General features: G+C 29.7%; 1 protein-coding gene and 1 long non-coding RNA gene across 2 annotated transcripts; one reads left to right on the plus strand and one right to left on the minus strand.

The window, feature by feature from the left end:
- The first annotated feature begins 3574 nt into the window (after positions 1-3574).
- LOC114191918 lies at positions 3575-5445 on the plus strand. Its single transcript, XR_003606041.1, has 3 exons — positions 3575-3731; positions 3846-3918; positions 5185-5445. It is a non-coding gene; the product is annotated as an uncharacterized LOC114191918 (long non-coding RNA).
- Positions 5446-7002: 1557 nt separating this feature from the next.
- On the minus strand, positions 7003-10139 carry LOC114170232 (probable 2-oxoglutarate-dependent dioxygenase At5g05600). The gene is made up of 3 exons (XM_028055738.1): positions 9364-10139; positions 8773-9103; positions 7003-7329 (listed from the first exon to the last, which is right to left on the minus strand). Exons 1-3 carry the CDS (start codon positions 9864-9866, stop codon positions 7081-7083), a joined length of 1083 nt encoding a protein of 360 aa, XP_027911539.1. The 5' UTR covers positions 9867-10139; the 3' UTR covers positions 7003-7080.
- Positions 10140-15611: the final 5472 nt, after the last annotated feature.

Consider the following 15611-nt stretch of genomic DNA (forward strand, 5'->3'; position numbering starts at 1 on the left):
ATTAAAGAAAAATAAAAGACAAAGAAAGGTTACCCACATCAACAACTGCTTCCACCATTAGTGAGTATTATATTATATTCTGCTGCTAACAACCAATTGAAGTTCGACAAATTTAAATTCCACGTAAGAAAACTGCCCAATCATGAATCATTCATAAAATAAAGAATTTTATATTAGTTTATGCCTGGTTTCAATTGAGCACGTGATAATTAAGAGCATCTAATGATTTTCAAAACCATTTAGATAATTAATAATGAACATGGATGTTTTTAATGAATATACGAGAATTCTAACTTTGGACGCTGTCGGCGTTTGGAAATTTCAAATCAGAAACCTTTTATTTTAGTTTTAACTAATTGGAGATGAAGTTCAGTGGCGACATGAATATGTCACATTCATTTGTCGATGAAAGGATCACACATAAAATAATGTTTTTTTTTTTTTACATAACGCATAAAAGAATGGTAAGTCAATGAACATGTTTGACAATGATTGTTGGTTATCTATTACTATTGTTAAGATAGAAAAACACACATCTAGAAGAAGAACAACAACAATGCCCACACTTCAAATCTTTATTACAATTCTTTTATGTGAGGGCTTATGCATGCATGCTTTGATGGGATCATTTCTATTTTTAATTTGGATTGATTGTAATTTTATTTTATTTTATCAATATTTTGTTTTTTTTTATCATTTTAACAATTTCCATTTTTAAAGTCCTCAATTTTGATTTAATTTTCTATTTTTTAAAATTTGTATATTTTAATTGTTTAAGTATGCTAAATCTATAACTTAATTAAATAATAGTAAACAAAATAAATTATGTATAAACTTAAAGAATTAATTAAAATATGACAATTAAAATCACATATGACATGTTAAAACTAAGATTATAACTTAACCTTTTATTTTCTCAGTTTAAAGTATAATAGAATATGTGTGATGATGTGTGTATTGTTAAGAGTTTTGTTTGAGAGACAAATAAGAAATATGAGTTGTTTGAATTGAAAATATGTTGGTCAATTGAAATATTATGTTATTTTATGAATGAAATGTTTGTGTTTAATGATGAATGAGTAAATTTGATTTTTGTGTGTCATAGTTTTAGAATATGAAAATGAGTTGTATGTTATGATGGTATGATTCTGGAAGATGTTTGTGTATGTGTATGTATGGGTATTAAAATAATATTTTATATATGACTTATGTTTTAAGGAAAATGATATTTTAATCCATTTTTTTTATCTACTACTTTAATCACCATTAGATAATTTATTTTGATTCTTTTTAGTGATGTGATGATCTAATGGTGATTGAAGTGGTGAGTTAAGAGTGGGTAAAAAAAAAAAGGGTTAAAGTATCATTGTCCATGTTTTAATATGATTGATTAAAGTAAGCTATTTATAATATAATTATTGTCTTTATAAAATAAATTAAAAAATTATTGTATTCATATGTTAAATAATTTGTTATAATTAATAATTAAAATTTAATTTGTATATGTTAATAATTTAAAATAAAATATTATCCTACATATGTATCTTTGAAGTAATATAATATATAAAATTTTATTTAATTTTTATTTAAAAAATAATGTCAATGGCCTACCTCACATTTAACCTATAAATTTTGCGGGTTGGGGGAGATGAACCAAAAGGGACACACGGAGCCATAAATTGTTATCCACTTTACAATTATTAACCTTTATCATCACCATTACTTTGACCATTCTGGAAGTTGGTAATATATAATTTTAATATTAAATTATGAGATTCTATAACATATCTACGTTTCACTTACCACTCAATTCTTATTAATGATATATTAGCGGTAAAAGTGAGAAATGATCAAAATTTATATATGTATGGGAAGTCACCCTATTGTATTAGAATTCTCATGTGTAATTTGTATTACTTACCGTGGGTTACCTTTCGAGTTTGAGCTTAATATAATATTCGGAAATTCATCTCACTTTGAAGTATTTAATTGATGTTTTGCATTAAAACAAATGTATTTGATTTGTAAATTATTCTTTATGAAATGTTTAAATTAATATTTGATCTTATTGTTTAGGTTAATTTACTAAAAGGGTTAATTTCTTTTTCATATTACTAATCTGGACTCATTTTCAAAAAAAATTATGGATAGGGATTAAGTCATGTCTTGTATGCACATCTTTATTTTGAAGTTATCAATGTTATTGGAAACTTTTTAAAATTGAAGTCTACAATACTAAATATGATTTCAGTGTTTTTAAAATTGAAGTCTACAATATTGATAATTTCAAAATGAAGTTGTACTTACGAAACATAACTTAACTTAACCCATGTCCGTAACTTTTAAAAAACGAACTCAAATTGGTAATATTAAAAAGAAATTAAATCTATATGTTATGCGTTATGTTAAAAATGCAATTATATATATATATATATATATATATATATATATATATATATAACACAATACATTAGCGTATAAAAAATTTGATATCTTGATTGCGATATCATATTAAAATTTAACATATATTTTGTAGGATCTCTTTTACTACAATGTGGTGACATAACATAAAGTTTAATAAATCTTAAATAAAAGTATACTAGAACTGTTAAAACGGGTAACCCGACCCGCCTCGACCCATCATGGGTTGATGATTTAGTGAGTCAACCCAACCCGACTCACTTTTTAGCGAGCCAAAAAAATTTGAACCCAGTTCGTTTCATCACAGGTTGGCGAGTTAAACGGGTTGGCTCACGGATTCATTTAATTAAAATAGTATTATTTTTCTTATTTTTCTTTTCAGTCAAAACTAAATTGTAATTCTAATTAAAATCTAAATAAACTTTAATGCAATCCAAATACAAACCAAAATAAAAAAAAATACAAATTATTTATGTGTTGGATAAAAAAACAACCTAACTTGACCCAAATATAAAGCCCAACTTAATAAAAAAAATAAAAAACACTTATGTGATCCTTTTATCTACGGTTAGTGAGCCAACCCAGCTCACCACGGGTTCAACCCGGATGAGCTGGGTCAAAATAAATGTTAACAACGATAAAATACCATAAGTCTCACAATAAATAAGGGTCATTGATAGTGATCAACCTCTCTATATTAATATTTGAAATATTGTGCTTTGTAAAAATTATTGATATAAATCTTTCCTATGTTGTTTTATTTAGAGATATGTTAGCTGGTACGTAACATTTGTTCGCCTGACTACTATGCCCCTATCGTCCCAATCACAAATTGTTAATCAGAAAAAAAGAGGGGAACAATGGAAAGTGACTTCACTTATAAGATGCTCTGAGATGAGACCCTGAAAGAATGATTGAGGATTTTAAGAGATTTCAAGATAAAATGAGGCTATAAGATTCTTCATGACAAAGAAAGCTTGACTTGGAATAGAGGTAACTTTTTCTAAGTTAAAATTAGTTCATAAAACTTTAAAATAAATAATTGCTTTTATAAAATAAAATTAGTTCATAAATGTAAGCCTTTTTTTTTTCTTTCCTTTGTTGTCCCAGAGGTGTGGGCCTGGTCCTCCGTAGGCCCAAGGGCAGCCCTTCAGTAGGACACCCTACCCTGCCAAACCCCCTCACAGTTTCACATCACCTTGTTTTCAGAAAGCCAGCCTTCCCCTCAACTTCTCTACGAAAGCAGGAGCTCTGCTAGGGCACGAAGCTTGTCCGCCTTCGAACTAGAGAAACCTCTTTTTTTTTTCCAGGTAAGTTGAGCTTTAGAACTCCTGGTCCGTTCCTTCTCACTCTGTTTAAGACGCGTGGGTCAAGTTAGGGTTATGTTTCTTGACTTCTTTTTGTCCTCTTTTTCCATGTTTCAGCCGTACTCGAGTTTCTGGATCTGTGATATCCCCTTAGTTAGAGTCTGCTTGCTTTTGGTACTCCAAAACAGAGGTAAGGGGAGCTAGGTTTTCAAGTTTAAAGTTTTTGTGGCATGCTTAAATTCTGTTCTAAGTTGTGGGTGCTTGAATGGTGTTGAAATCGTGAAATAAATGGTTGGCTATATTCTGTATGTTGCTCTATGTCGTTTTTCTACCTTGCACGTGTGTTTGGGAGTGGATCTGGGTGGTTTCCGCCATTGCATGTGGATGGACAGTGGTGAACTCTGCTATTTTCGCCCAAGCGAGCTCGTCTCGCCTAGGCGAGAGTACCAGAGTGCTCACTGCCACGAGAACTCGCCTAGGCGGCCCTTTTTCCGTTTTGAGCGACGCATAGTCTCGCTCAGGCGAGAAGGCCTCGCCTGAGCGAGATCTCGTGATGCCTCCACTGTCGCGCGTCTCGCCTGAGCGAGAATTCGCTGTTTCTGTGAGGACAGCATCTCGCCTGAGCGAGAATTCGTGAAGACCCCTGTTGCTTATCTCGCCTGGGCGAGAATCCGCTGCATCAGTGAGGCCAGCGTCTCGCCTGAGCGAGTGTACGAATGGGTGCTCTGTTTCCTTGACTGTTTAAATGATTTATTGCATGCGTTGTTTAGATTATTCCTCCTAAATATGATATAAGTGAATATGCTCGGGTGTTTGGATTTTATGAACGAAATTGGCATGCTTGGTAGGAGATTAATCAGGGGTTTGTGGCTTCGTGATGTTTTAACATGAAATTTGAATGAATGACCAAAAAGAGGTGGGAGTTGTATGAGAAACATGATTGTGATGATGAGATAGGCGTAATTCCATGAGTCCCATGGGGAGATTTTATGGTGGCGTGTAGTGTATATATTAAGATAAGGATTCAAGTAAGGATCGCATCCCGAAACTCTAAAGGGTCAGTGAGTCTCAGGTAGAGAAATCTGACCCAAGTGGTGAGAGTAGCGGGAGGCCCTAGTCTTTGGCAGGATAATGGCCTTAGACGCTTAAAGGCTAACCTCGTGAGTGGTAGGGTGAAACCCATTGGCAATGGCTCTGCAGAGCAGTAGAGGCCACCACAAGTGCAAGCGTCCGGTGAATCTGATCTTAATATATGTATCCGGATAATTGAGTCATAGTGTCTTGCTTGTTTGCCATAACATGACTTATGTGTCTCTGTGTTGTATGCCTGTGAATGTTATTGCACTTGTTCCTTTACCTATAATAAGTTTCATGTTACACTAGCTTACCCTTGCATGTTGTGTTTGTTTTCTGTTATGTTTTCTCTCTTGCGATGATCACCTTTTGGTGGGAGTAGATGAGAGGGAGATTAGAGATGGATCCGGGAGACGCAGCGGTGCGGCTTAGTTCTTCCTGTCTGGATGTCTTAGGAGTAGTTTCATGGCCATGAGGCCTTTTGTATTAGTTGCCTTGAGGGCAACCCTTTTGCAAGACCGTTGAACCTTTAAATTTCCTTTTGCTTAGGACTATGTGGTATGCCTAAGTTTCTTTTAAGTGACTCCGGATGACTGTAATAGTTACCCTTCTTACGTTTCATGTTTATTCGATTGGCTTTCGTTATCAAAATTTTATGACGCTTTATTTGGTAGATTAATCTATTAAAAATGGGACATCACAATAAATAAGTTGATTTATATCAACCTCTCTTGCCACTAAGCCAATTTTAGTGGAATTCATTAAATTAGTTGCTTAGCTTTGAGAGGAATCATATTTCATATCAAACATTTAATATAAATTTGTCCTTGTTGTATACGACGTCATATATTTATTTTTGTTTAAGAGTGGCAAATATGTGTGTAGACACTACAAATGGTAAGAAAACAAACAACATTACTGCCAGACTGAGACAAATTGCTAAAAAAACAAACAATAGTCACGTGAAGCTCCTTCTATAATCTGTTTTCACATAAATAAAATTTAATTAAATAAACTTATATAGTTTAAAAATAATAATAATATTTCTAAAATAGTGTTAATGAATGGTGCCATCAAGGTTGCGTGTCATGACCGTGTGAGGGAAAACAAAAAAAAGATGTAAGAAGTAAAATTAAACCCATAAGAATTCCAAGGTTAGAAAAAGAGTCTTGAAATTAAAACCTTAATAAAAAAATCATTTAAACGTTTAGTAAGTATACAAATAGAAAAAAAAGGCTTACAAACTATAACCGGTGTAGCCAAAATAAATAAATTAAACAAATACTTAAATGTTTGTTTTCCTAATAAATTAAAGCAAATGATATTATAATTTTCATCCTTTATTTTTTTACATAAATTAATGTGGGTCATTAATTAATGTATCACTATTTTTTTTAAAGAATTAATGACCTAAACTAAATCACGTTAAAAAATAAAAGATGAATATAAAAAAATAGGAGTCAAAATATAATTTTACTAAATTGTATCTTTTTCAAGTTAATATATAATTATTTAGTCAGACTAATTTATAATTACTTCACTTATCAAACATGTGTATCGTTAAAACTTTAACAGATGTAAGGATCATAAATAATCATAAAAACCTAAGATCCAATTTCAAACTTGTAGAATATATTTGATCTAATTAAAAATTTTCGAATAATATAAAATATGCATGTATTTTAACCCAATTCCTCATATAGTACTGCAAATTGTTGGAAGAAATTTAATTAAAAAGGGATTTTTTTTCCTTTTTTACGAATAACAATAAAGAATTGGCAAGGAAAGAAGTTGAGGTTGTGGTATTTCATGAATTTAAAATATGCCTTTATAATGCAGACAGCAATAGGTACATTATGTGGTGTTTTAAAATTATGGCGTGCTTAGTTATCACCACAAATAGTCGATTCAGAAGTGGGGACAAAACAAAACCCAGATTTATTTAGACACATAGGAAGAATCTTGACGGTCCATAAAATTTTCGACATCAACCAAAGTAGAAAACAACTTGTCCAAATAATTTCATACCAAAATATCCAATCTCCATTTCACATCCTTCTTCAATGCCTCAATGTCTCATTACTAGATTTGCAATCAATTGCGCATGAAAAAGGTGTAGCACGTTTGGGAGTAGTTGAGAAATAGTAAATTATTTCTTAAATAGTTATAATAACCAAGCATGGTATTAATAATAATAATATTATTATTATTATTTTATATTACATTTGGAAATATAGAGTTGGAATTGAACAACGAAATTATTATGCAAGAGCATGAATCATTTTGGAGACTTTAGAGATTCAACTTGAGATTTGCCTCGAGGTCCTCTCATTCTAATGAAGAGTCTATATTCATCGAAGGTCATTGGTGGATAAAGTGAAGGTGTATTCACTGTTACCAGCTCCTTTATTGGTTCTATGGGTATATCGCTTTTGGGATTGTAGAAAAAAGCCAGAGAAACTCTCTCTTTATCTGAATTTACTATCACTCTGTGTTCCACACTCTTGTAAATTGCATTGCTTAGTACCTACTCAAACACAAACAAACAAAAAACCAAATCATTAACCAACACAGTTATATATGGATTATGATTATCCGATCGGTCACTTAAATAATTTTTTTTTGTTATGAATATAATTATGCAGTCGATCACTCCGAACCATCAATTCTGATATCACCCATAGATATTTAATTTCGATTATTTATTTAGAATCATTTTAAGTTTATTATTGTGAGGAGGTGAGATGGAAAGCATTTCGTGTTTTTCAAAATTAAATAATATTCCACCTGTTGAGTTGAGTGAGAGTGGAAATAGTATTTCATATGGAACATGTTGGCCTATGGGGCCTTCAACAGTTAAAAACACATAAATAATTGATAGTGATGCTTCACATGATTCACAACATTACAGTGGATTTTTTACTGTTCTCAAAGATAAAAATCACAATTTCCTTTTCACACACAGCTTATCTTATGCCTAGTTAACAATACATATCATGTCAAAAATAAATTTAAATTTTTTCAAACCTTACAAGATAAAGATGACATAATTATGACTTTTAACCTAATAATAATAACATTAATTTATTTTGTTTTTCTTTAGCTACCTTTAACTGAATCATAAAGTGCATACTCCTTACCCTTTAGCTCGATGGGCCATTTTGATATATATTCTTCGACACTGTGAAGGAATCTTATCTTTTTTTACATCAAATCCTATGACTCTATCCTTAAACCTTTTAGGTCAAAGGTTTATCTACTTTATGTAAGTGCGTGGTTTTCAGAGTTTATATTTTAGATGTCGTAAACTTGAAGAAAGTTAATCACTTGTTCAATATTTTTATTCCAGAATAAAGTATTCATCTAAAATAATTAAAGATCTAAATAGTAAAGCAAGAATCCAATTGAAATGTAATGATATCATCATCCAATTATAAATTAACTTTATGATAGAATCATTGATGCTTATAATAATTATTTCAAAGACCATCTGAAATATTTTGAACTGATTAATGCTGTGTAATCCTTGCCCTTTAGGAGGGTTTAAATAAATATAAAAAAAGATTAATTTGTCATTACTTTTAATTAAAACGGTTGAAAATATTGACCAACTTAAAATATGACACGCTAACAACATATTTTTAGCATGCTTGTTAAAACAAAATTTTATATACATTGAAAAAAACAGTGAAAGTCACACTTTTTTTTTAGATATTTCTTATTTGAGTGTATTAACAAACCTCTTAATTTTTAATTAATTTCATCATTTGACAATAGTGATGTGGAAAATTATCTCAAATGTTCAAAAAGATGGTAAAGGACACGTTTCGACTCATCAAACTAAAGTAACAACAACTGAACCTCACATGTGTTGTGTTCTCTGTAAGTGGGCATGGTAATGCATACAGTGACAAATTAATGTGGCAAAAATCTGCGAATATGGATAACAGAGAGATTGAAGATTATTCACCTGAATTTGATCACCGATATTAACGATGAAAGCATGGCGTGCAGGCTTCACAGTTATCCAATTGTCGCATTTTCGAACTTGAAGACCAGGAACTTGATCATCTGGAAGCAACATAGTCATTCCTCCAGGGTCTGAGTGTGATGACAGACCCAGTGTTAACTCTGGTCGTGGACACTTCGGGTAAAAATTCACTCTCAGACATGCCCCTATGTCTTCCCCCCCAAAAGCATTTTGAAGAGTTTTTTCGTCTAATCCAAGGTTTATCGACAAAACCTTCATCAACCTCCCACATAGCTTCACTAACTCTCTCCCATACTCATCAAACACTTCCCTACATAAAACAATACGCTGTTAATTACTCCATGTCTTCTTTTTTGGACAGAACTTACATACATATATATATAGATGTTCCTAATGTTGTTTTTCACTCAGAATTAGAGATTTATCTCAGTATAATTACGACTGTAATCAATTCAATCATAATACGGTTTTCATCTCGCTAACATAATTCAAGTTAGTCGTAATATATATTAAGAACAGAATTTTGTGTGAAGCTTTTGTCCAAGTTTTAGTATGTTACGGTGAATTTACCTGCATTGGGACGGCAAGTGAGGCCATTTGTTACAGTCCTTGAGAGACAAGGGGAGATAGTGGAGATAATAGTAATCACTCCAATCAAGAATAGCACCTTTCTCAATTCCGAGTCTGCTTCCATAGCCTTCGTAAGTTTTGGGTGAGTTTGCGTATTGTTGCTTGAGCTCCATGGGCAAGTGGAAGAATTGACGCCAAGTTTCCCTAGCCTTGTCCATCAAATCGGGATGAACACCATGGTTTGTGATTTGGAAGAAGCCCCACTCCTTGCAAGCGTCAGAGATTTGCTTAAGAATTGAGGATGAGACATGATGGTCGGCGCCACTGAGACCTCCGAGGTCGATGATGGGGATGTTGTTGGCATCATCAAAATTAGAGCTTTCGGATGATGGTCTATCAGTAGAAGGCTTGATGTATCTTTCAGGGATTGAATCGAAGCAGTTTTCGGATAAAGACTGAACCCGAACAATAGGTTCTGGCCAATCTGGTTGGTCTTTTGACATTGCTAGCTAGATAGTAGTATAGTACTAGACAGGGTTGGTTGGTTGGTTGGTGTTTATAAGAAGAAATATATATATATATACAGTGAAGTATGAAAGGAACTGGTAATTTTCTTAATCTGAAAGTTGAGGGAATTGGAAGAGAAAGAGAAGGATTTGAATTTGAGGCAAAGAAAGAAAGAAGAGGAAGAAGAGTGTGGGGATGAGATATGGTGGAAGTTAAAGGAAGAGAAGAGAGTGGGACCGTGGTGGCATGAAAAGCGAAATGGACGTAAAATAAAACGTGAAGTTTGTGGGTTTTTAAAGGGTGTGAATGCTGTGCAGGTTAACCCCAAGACACGACACACTTCGATGTGGGGACTCACTCGCTCCGTGTTTTTAATTCTTAAAAGTGTGGGACTCCTGTGTAACCTTGTGATAATTACATTTATTTGTTTTGTTATCTTTCGATTAAAGTCTTTTTCGTAATTTCGTTAAAAAATTTAATATCTGTTAAGATGTTAAAAAAATCAGTTATTGTTGTTTTTCACGACGTTGACGTGTATGTCTGATATCTCTAAAATATAATTATTAAACAATTATTCTGTTTAAAATAAAATCGATAACCATCTTGGGACAGCGTTATGGTTGTCGCACCTTGTGGTCCATGACTAACTATGTTCAGCATGTGAATTGGCAGCGTGATCCAATTCTATCACATTTTTTTAACATCCGTACCATTTATTCTATGAACTTTAATTATTTTTAAAATTTCCAATGACAATTAATTAACAATAAATATGCCAAATAGCATATTTATTTGAATAAAATTCTTCATAAATACCTTTAGGCAACAAATTAATTTATCCACGCTCTTATTCTAATTTTACTTTATCAAAAAGTACATGTTAGCTCTTTTTTTTTCTTTTAGGAATAACGTATATGTAAATTATAAAAAATTGGCCAAAAAAAAATATTAGCATTTCCTTTTTGAGTTTAATTTTGAAATGAGACATTGTGTTGGAAACCTTAAAGTCTTACATGTTTAAATAGATAACATAATTAGAAAACGTAAGAAAGAGCATGTGAATTAGGAGTATGGCTCACCAAATTAGGAGCCAACAGCAAATGATTTTGGTTAAAACACGCCTCTCCAACTTTGGACCTCATCAGTTCCCCACTCTCATCAATGACGTCACCTTCTGATTCCATTTTAAATTATACTATTATCAATAGTAAAATATATAATCAATCATTAGTTTGATTTATCATATTATATTCAAAATTTATTTAATTTAAAATTAATGCGAACGTTTATCCATGTGTTCTTTTTAAATACTTTGTATATAATAGTTTACATAATACAACTACATATTAATTAGTTTACATAACTGCATATTATAATAATTAAAATTTAGAGAATTATTGTGAAATGAGTAGAGGTAACAATATGGGTCGACTTTACTCATTTAGATCCAACATGCACATTGTAGGTCAGACGTAGCCTCGCAAAGAAATGCAGGCTGAAATTTGTAGTTTGTCTCACATTTCTTTTAGCCCATAGGCCCGTTGGTTGGTCTTCATTTTTTGAGCATCATAATTTTAGAAATTAATTTGTTGTATTTAAATAATTTTAAGAATGCAAAGTTGTACATGCATTAATCAAATTAATTTGAAGATAAAATATTTCATAAAAATCATTTAAAGAAAGTAATATTCTACAACAAAATAAGTATTGGACATGAAAAATAAGGATGTAAAGCAACCACAACTCTAGTAATAAAAAACAGTGGAATAGTCCAATAAAAAGCAGTCAAAAAACAGTCCGATAAAGAAAAAAGTCCACAATAGTTTAAAAATTGGTTTACAAGTTGAAGTTTAAAAGTGTTAGGTTATGTGGGTCTCAAAACCATCCCACCTTACCTTTAGCCTGCACGAACTGTTGGCTACGGACTAGACTTTTGTGAACCATCGGGCTTAATACCTCGACTTGTTTTACATTTTTTGACGGGCCTGCGAGCTAACTTGTTGGATCAAACTCACATTGTCATTCCAAGTGTTATGTTTATTGTGAGTAATAAATAAATTATTATCAATTGATAATCGTAATTATTTTTCTTAATGGAGAAATTTTTATCACATTAAGAAGGTGGTTAGTATTTAAATTTGAATATTTTTATAAGTAATAGGTTATTTGAATAAAATATTTCAAAATTTTAGATGCACTTCATTTATTAAAATTATTATAATATTAAAAATAAATTTTAGGTGTATTAAATTTTTTGTGTGTGGATACGACAGAATGTTTATTTTAGAATTATTTTAATTTATGTATAAGTGAGATACGGGCTTGAGTTGTGGGCTTAAGATTTGAGTTGTTTTGGGTATCTATAATTAAAAATAAAAAGAGAGAGAGAGAGAGAGAGGTGAGAATAGAAAAGATGACTGCTACTGTTGTTTTTTATGAAACATTGTTTTATCATTTCTTTAAGAGCAACAAATTAATTTTCTTGATTATACACTTTCATCTCCCAACAATTTTATAGCTTCAATTCCTATATCTCTTTTTTGAAATTCATTTATATCTTACTAAAATCATCGTTTTTAACAATATAATGGCAATTTATTTTTGGTATAATTAATTGTATAGTACCCAATTTGAGACTAGTGTGTCAAATAGATATCCGATTTTAAAAAAATGTCAATTTCATCTCAACTTTTTTTAAAAGTCCCATATATTTTAATTATTAAAAAAAATTAGGCCAAAATTGAATCAAATACACATACTTAGGTATTAAATTGAAACAAAAAGACATATATGGGGACTAAATCGAAATCAACACAATGACATCTAATAGTGACACTGACAATGTCACGTGTCACACACATGGACTTGACACGTGGCATTTTTATTTTTTTTTTCAAAAAATTTAAAAAAAATTAAAACATTTAAAAAAAATTTAAAAATTTTAAAAATTTTAAAAAAATAAAAAAAACCACATACTGACACATGGCACATTGACTAACGACGTTAGTCAACTCTGTCCGAAAGAAATCTAATTGAAGCACTTTTTCAAAAATTGGGATGCAATTGACACTTTTTTTAAACCGAATACCTATTTGACAGTCTAGTCCCAAACTGGATACTATAGGACTAATTATACCTTTATTTTTCTTCTCTTCGATTTCTACCTCCTTGAAAATAGAAGGGCATGCATGGTTAAGTTTTGCATGGTTAAGTTTTGAGGGCTTCTGGGAAAAGTTTGAGTTTAAGTACAATTTGAAGCTTTCATAGTTACGTTTGAAATTTGAAGGTCATTGTCTAATAGTTTAGAGTTTTTGTGTAATAGTATCAATTTTTTTTCTTTAGTTCGTTTGCGAGACTTTAATTTTTTGTTTTTTAATATTAATTTAGTTTGATTATCATATTTCTGTATTTTTTTTCTTTTTTATATGTATATTTTCACGTGTTAGGATATGATTGTTGTATTTATATGTACATTTTTATTAAAAAAAAAGTCATTTCAACAAAAAACGATAGGAAAAAAAATTAAAAGAATTTAAATTTTGTATTATTTTGGTTAAATTATAGCGTTGAGTGAAGTTTTTCATTATATACAATTGACTAACAAAATTATATTTCGCTCGACAAAATGTTACTAAAAGAATATTAGAAATATATTGATAATATTTACTTGTTACTGAGGAAACAGATACAATCTTTCTTAAAAATTGATAATATTTACTCAATGATTTGTTAGTGAGGAAACAAATAAAATCTTACTTAATGAAGTACTTTTTAGCGTAATGAATATAGTTCAAAAGTGAGCATGAAGAAATATGCTTGATAAAGTTTTATTTTACTCAGTGAAATTTCTAAAATAATTTTTTTTTTAATTTAAAGAGTTGTGTCGTAAACAAAGTTCAATTTATTTTTTATGCTTATATATAAATATATTTATAAATGTTACATATTAAGTTTTTATTTGGATTAATTAGTGAAAATTCATAATATTAATAAATTTTATTGTAGTTATTAGATAAAGATTCAACATAATCAAATACAAAAATGTGAAAAAAGTTATTTTGTTATATGTTGAATGTAACGTAAAAATGGCAAATGGATTTACCTTTGTAGGTATCATCAGAAATCTTCTAGATTTTAATAGAGAATATTTTCATTGATCGAGTACATGCGAATATAAATAATACCTAATTTAAAATTGTACATGAAAATATATATATATATATATATATATATATATATATATACTAAAATTCGTTTTATCGTCATATCCATCGCAATATTCGTTTATGTTTTGAATTACTAAAATTTATAATGATTTAAAAATACTTATATTTAAAATAAAATAAAATATAATAAAAACTATTAACTTTGTTCATTTAATATTTATCCACTACTTCAACAAATAATTTGAAGTTAGTTTAATATATTTTTTTAAGGTCTGTAACTTAGTTTTGTTCTGAATTCAATTTATTATAATATTTAACCACAGAGAACAATTTTGTTTCTATAACTTATATACTATAAAAAGAAAAAGGAAAAACTCCATTACTTTGATGTTATAAGTGACAAAGCCGTAGGCACAAAACTATAAGATGTCATGTCAAAATTGTTGTAGGATTTGAGAGGTGACAAATTGTTAGTTGAAGAGAATGGGAGTGAACAATTAATGTTAGGTTAAATACATAATATTTTGCAAACAAAACTTACAATGTCACATCTTCACCATAGTTGTGCCACCTCATAAAATAGATAACGATATTCTAATTATTATTTTTTATTTATTTTTAACTCATTACTTAAATTATCATTATTAAATTATTTATTTTAATTTTTTTAATGATATAAAATTGATAATTAAAATGATAGATTAAAATTGGATAAAACAAAAAAGTTAAAATATCATTATTCTATAAAACATATATACAGAAAAAATCTTTTCAAAATAGAATAAGAATATATTTGTTTTTAGTTAAATACATAGGTGTTTTAATTTAGACTAATAATGAAAACAAATTCACACGCGTACGTGTGTTTTCTTTTTTTTTTATTACATGGTTTGAAATTTTTTATTAATTAAATTTGAATAAATAATTATTTAAAAAAAGTAAAATAGTAAAATAATTATTTTAATTTAAAAAATAGGTAAAATTAAAATAAATGGTTAAAACGGTAAGATAATGGTTTTAATTTAAGAAAAGACTACCAAAAAAGTAAAATTGGAAAAAATTATGTACACCAAAACGGAAAATAATAGTTGTAGATAGCTTTTTTTAAAAGGTAGGTAATTAGTTCATTGAACAAAGAATTATAAAATTTGAAAGTAAAATTATAAAATAATTTACGGTAATAAAAAGTAAAACTGGAAATGAAATGTGTATAAAAAGGTGGTTACAAAAACCAATTCTCTTTACGTATCACTAGCGTAACACAGGCGCAAGGCGCTATTGCGTCTGTGTATATATTTTTTATATTATATTATATATATATATATTAAAATTAAAGTGAAATATATCAGAACAGATAAAAGAATAATTATTGATAAATAAAGAAAAAAAGAAAAAATAAAAATATCTGATTTTATAAAAAAATTGTAAAAGTAACAGTCAATTTTTAAAAATTTAATAAATTATTATATTTAAAGGGATAAAATCGGTATTTTGAAAAGTGGACACAAAAAGGAGAATCCCCTTTATATATTTTTATAGATTATAGATAAAATAAAGACATGCGGCGGTTTTGTG

This window comes from Vigna unguiculata, chromosome 1 (genome assembly GCF_004118075.2).
Source record: "Vigna unguiculata cultivar IT97K-499-35 chromosome 1, ASM411807v1, whole genome shotgun sequence".
In the NCBI taxonomy this organism is placed as follows: Eukaryota; Viridiplantae; Streptophyta; class Magnoliopsida; order Fabales; family Fabaceae; genus Vigna; species Vigna unguiculata.

What these genes read in the sequence shown, in the direction of transcription:
- LOC114170232 (XM_028055738.1), bottom strand. Translation starts at nt 9,866, where the DNA reads ATGTCAAAAGACCAACCAGATTGGCCAGAACCTATTGTTCGGGTTCAG. An exon ending in CACTTGCCGTCCCAATGCAG is followed by an intron (nt 9,104 to 9,363) that starts GTAAATTCACCG and finishes TGTTTTATGTAG; the next exon opens with GGAAGTGTTTGATGAGTATG. An exon ending in ATATCGGTGATCAAATTCAG is followed by an intron (nt 7,330 to 8,772) that starts GTGAATAATCTT and finishes GTGTTTGAGTAG; the next exon opens with GTACTAAGCAATGCAATTTA.